This window comes from Caenorhabditis briggsae (assembly GCF_000004555.2).
Source record: "Caenorhabditis briggsae complete genome, chrX, whole genome shotgun sequence".
NCBI lineage: Eukaryota > Metazoa > Nematoda > Chromadorea > Rhabditida > Rhabditidae > Caenorhabditis > Caenorhabditis briggsae.
In genome coordinates, this window is record NC_013491.2 from 19,903,117 (window position 1) to 19,904,411 (window position 1,295).

The 1,295-nt window shown below is 37.5% G+C and overlaps 1 protein-coding gene across 1 annotated transcript in view; it reads left to right on the plus strand.

The window, feature by feature from the left end:
- Positions 1-1,076, plus strand: part of CBG07317 — a gene marked incomplete at both ends in the record, with an annotated part of 5,209 nt that extends 4,133 nt beyond the window's left edge. The window contains one exon of the mRNA XM_002645624.1: positions 849-1,076. Within this exon, the coding sequence (XP_002645670.1) occupies positions 849-1,076 (228 nt within the window). The remainder of the gene's footprint in view (positions 1-848) is intronic.
- Positions 1,077-1,295: the final 219 nt, after the last annotated feature.

Here is a 1,295-nt window from a genome sequence, read left to right on the forward strand (position 1 = left end):
GTGGTGGAATTCTAACTCTGAGAATGCACTGCTCAGGAACCGAACGTCGGCCCTCCATCATTTGAAAAGTAGTTGAGCAGCTGAAATGAAATTCTGAACAGATTCGTATCAAGTACTCACAGTGAATTCCGCCAATCTTCAAAATCAAAATTGCTATCACTTCAGCTTCAACTCCACGTTCAAAGCAGCTTTAACTATGAGTATTTAAAGTTCACGTTTCAATCAGGAATTATTCGAACTATTTTCCCCACAGAGAGAAACACAGAAATGAAGTTGCTTCTTTTCTGTCTTTTTACGTGTCTTTTCTTTCTACACAGAAAAGAAGTTACTTCGTTTATGTGTTTTTTAAATATCTTCTTTTTTATATTTGATGATCTAAATAAATATTTTTCACGTGAACATGGATAAATTAATGAGAAATAAAAAAAATCGTAATGAACGTAGAATTAATGAGATTCCGACATCTCTGCTTTTCTCATCGGAATTAAACACAGTCGACACTTTTTTATATTTTTAGTAGTGAGATCTGTTTAATTGCCACAGAATTGTATACTTTTTTCAAAAAAATCAACGATTTGAAAAAATTTGAAATATTTTTGTTCTTTTATGACGGCGACCGGCCTTGCAGCCTGGCTCATTGTAGCTCACTATCAGGTAGTAGCTACGTGGCCCATCTAACAGTAAGCTCACAAATCAATTCCTCGAGTGGCGTACATACACGGGATTTCTGACAAAATTATACTTTTCATGTCGTCCCCCCCCCCCTCCCGTTAAGCGTAAAAATCAATAAAAAACCTCAAGAAAATTCATACTAAATTTAAGAATATATTAATCATAAGTTGTTTCAGGAGCACTCACCAGCCAAATCTCCATCTGCAGCTTCTGAGCCAACTGTCGAGACAATCGTCAATGAGAACGGAGAAGAGACCATTGTATCAACAGAAGTTATCGATGATGGAGAGACACGAACTGTGAAGACCACCACGGTTACCAAGCATGCCGATGGATCCGAGTCCACACTGGTGCAAGAGAACACCACCTCAGAGACTATCACAACGTCAGTCTACGAGGATTAAACCATGGAACTCGATTGCTATTCTCTAATCATAATATAATTGTTTTGGGTCTATTCCATCCTGATACAGAACTATTTTTCTCCACGTCCCTCATTCTCTTCTCGTTCCAAAAAAACCTTTTCTCCAAAGAAACCTTGATTATCCCCTATTTCTTTTATTTCGGTACATTTAATTGTCATCCACTCTCCACAACTCAACGAATTGAGTACCCAGTTATAC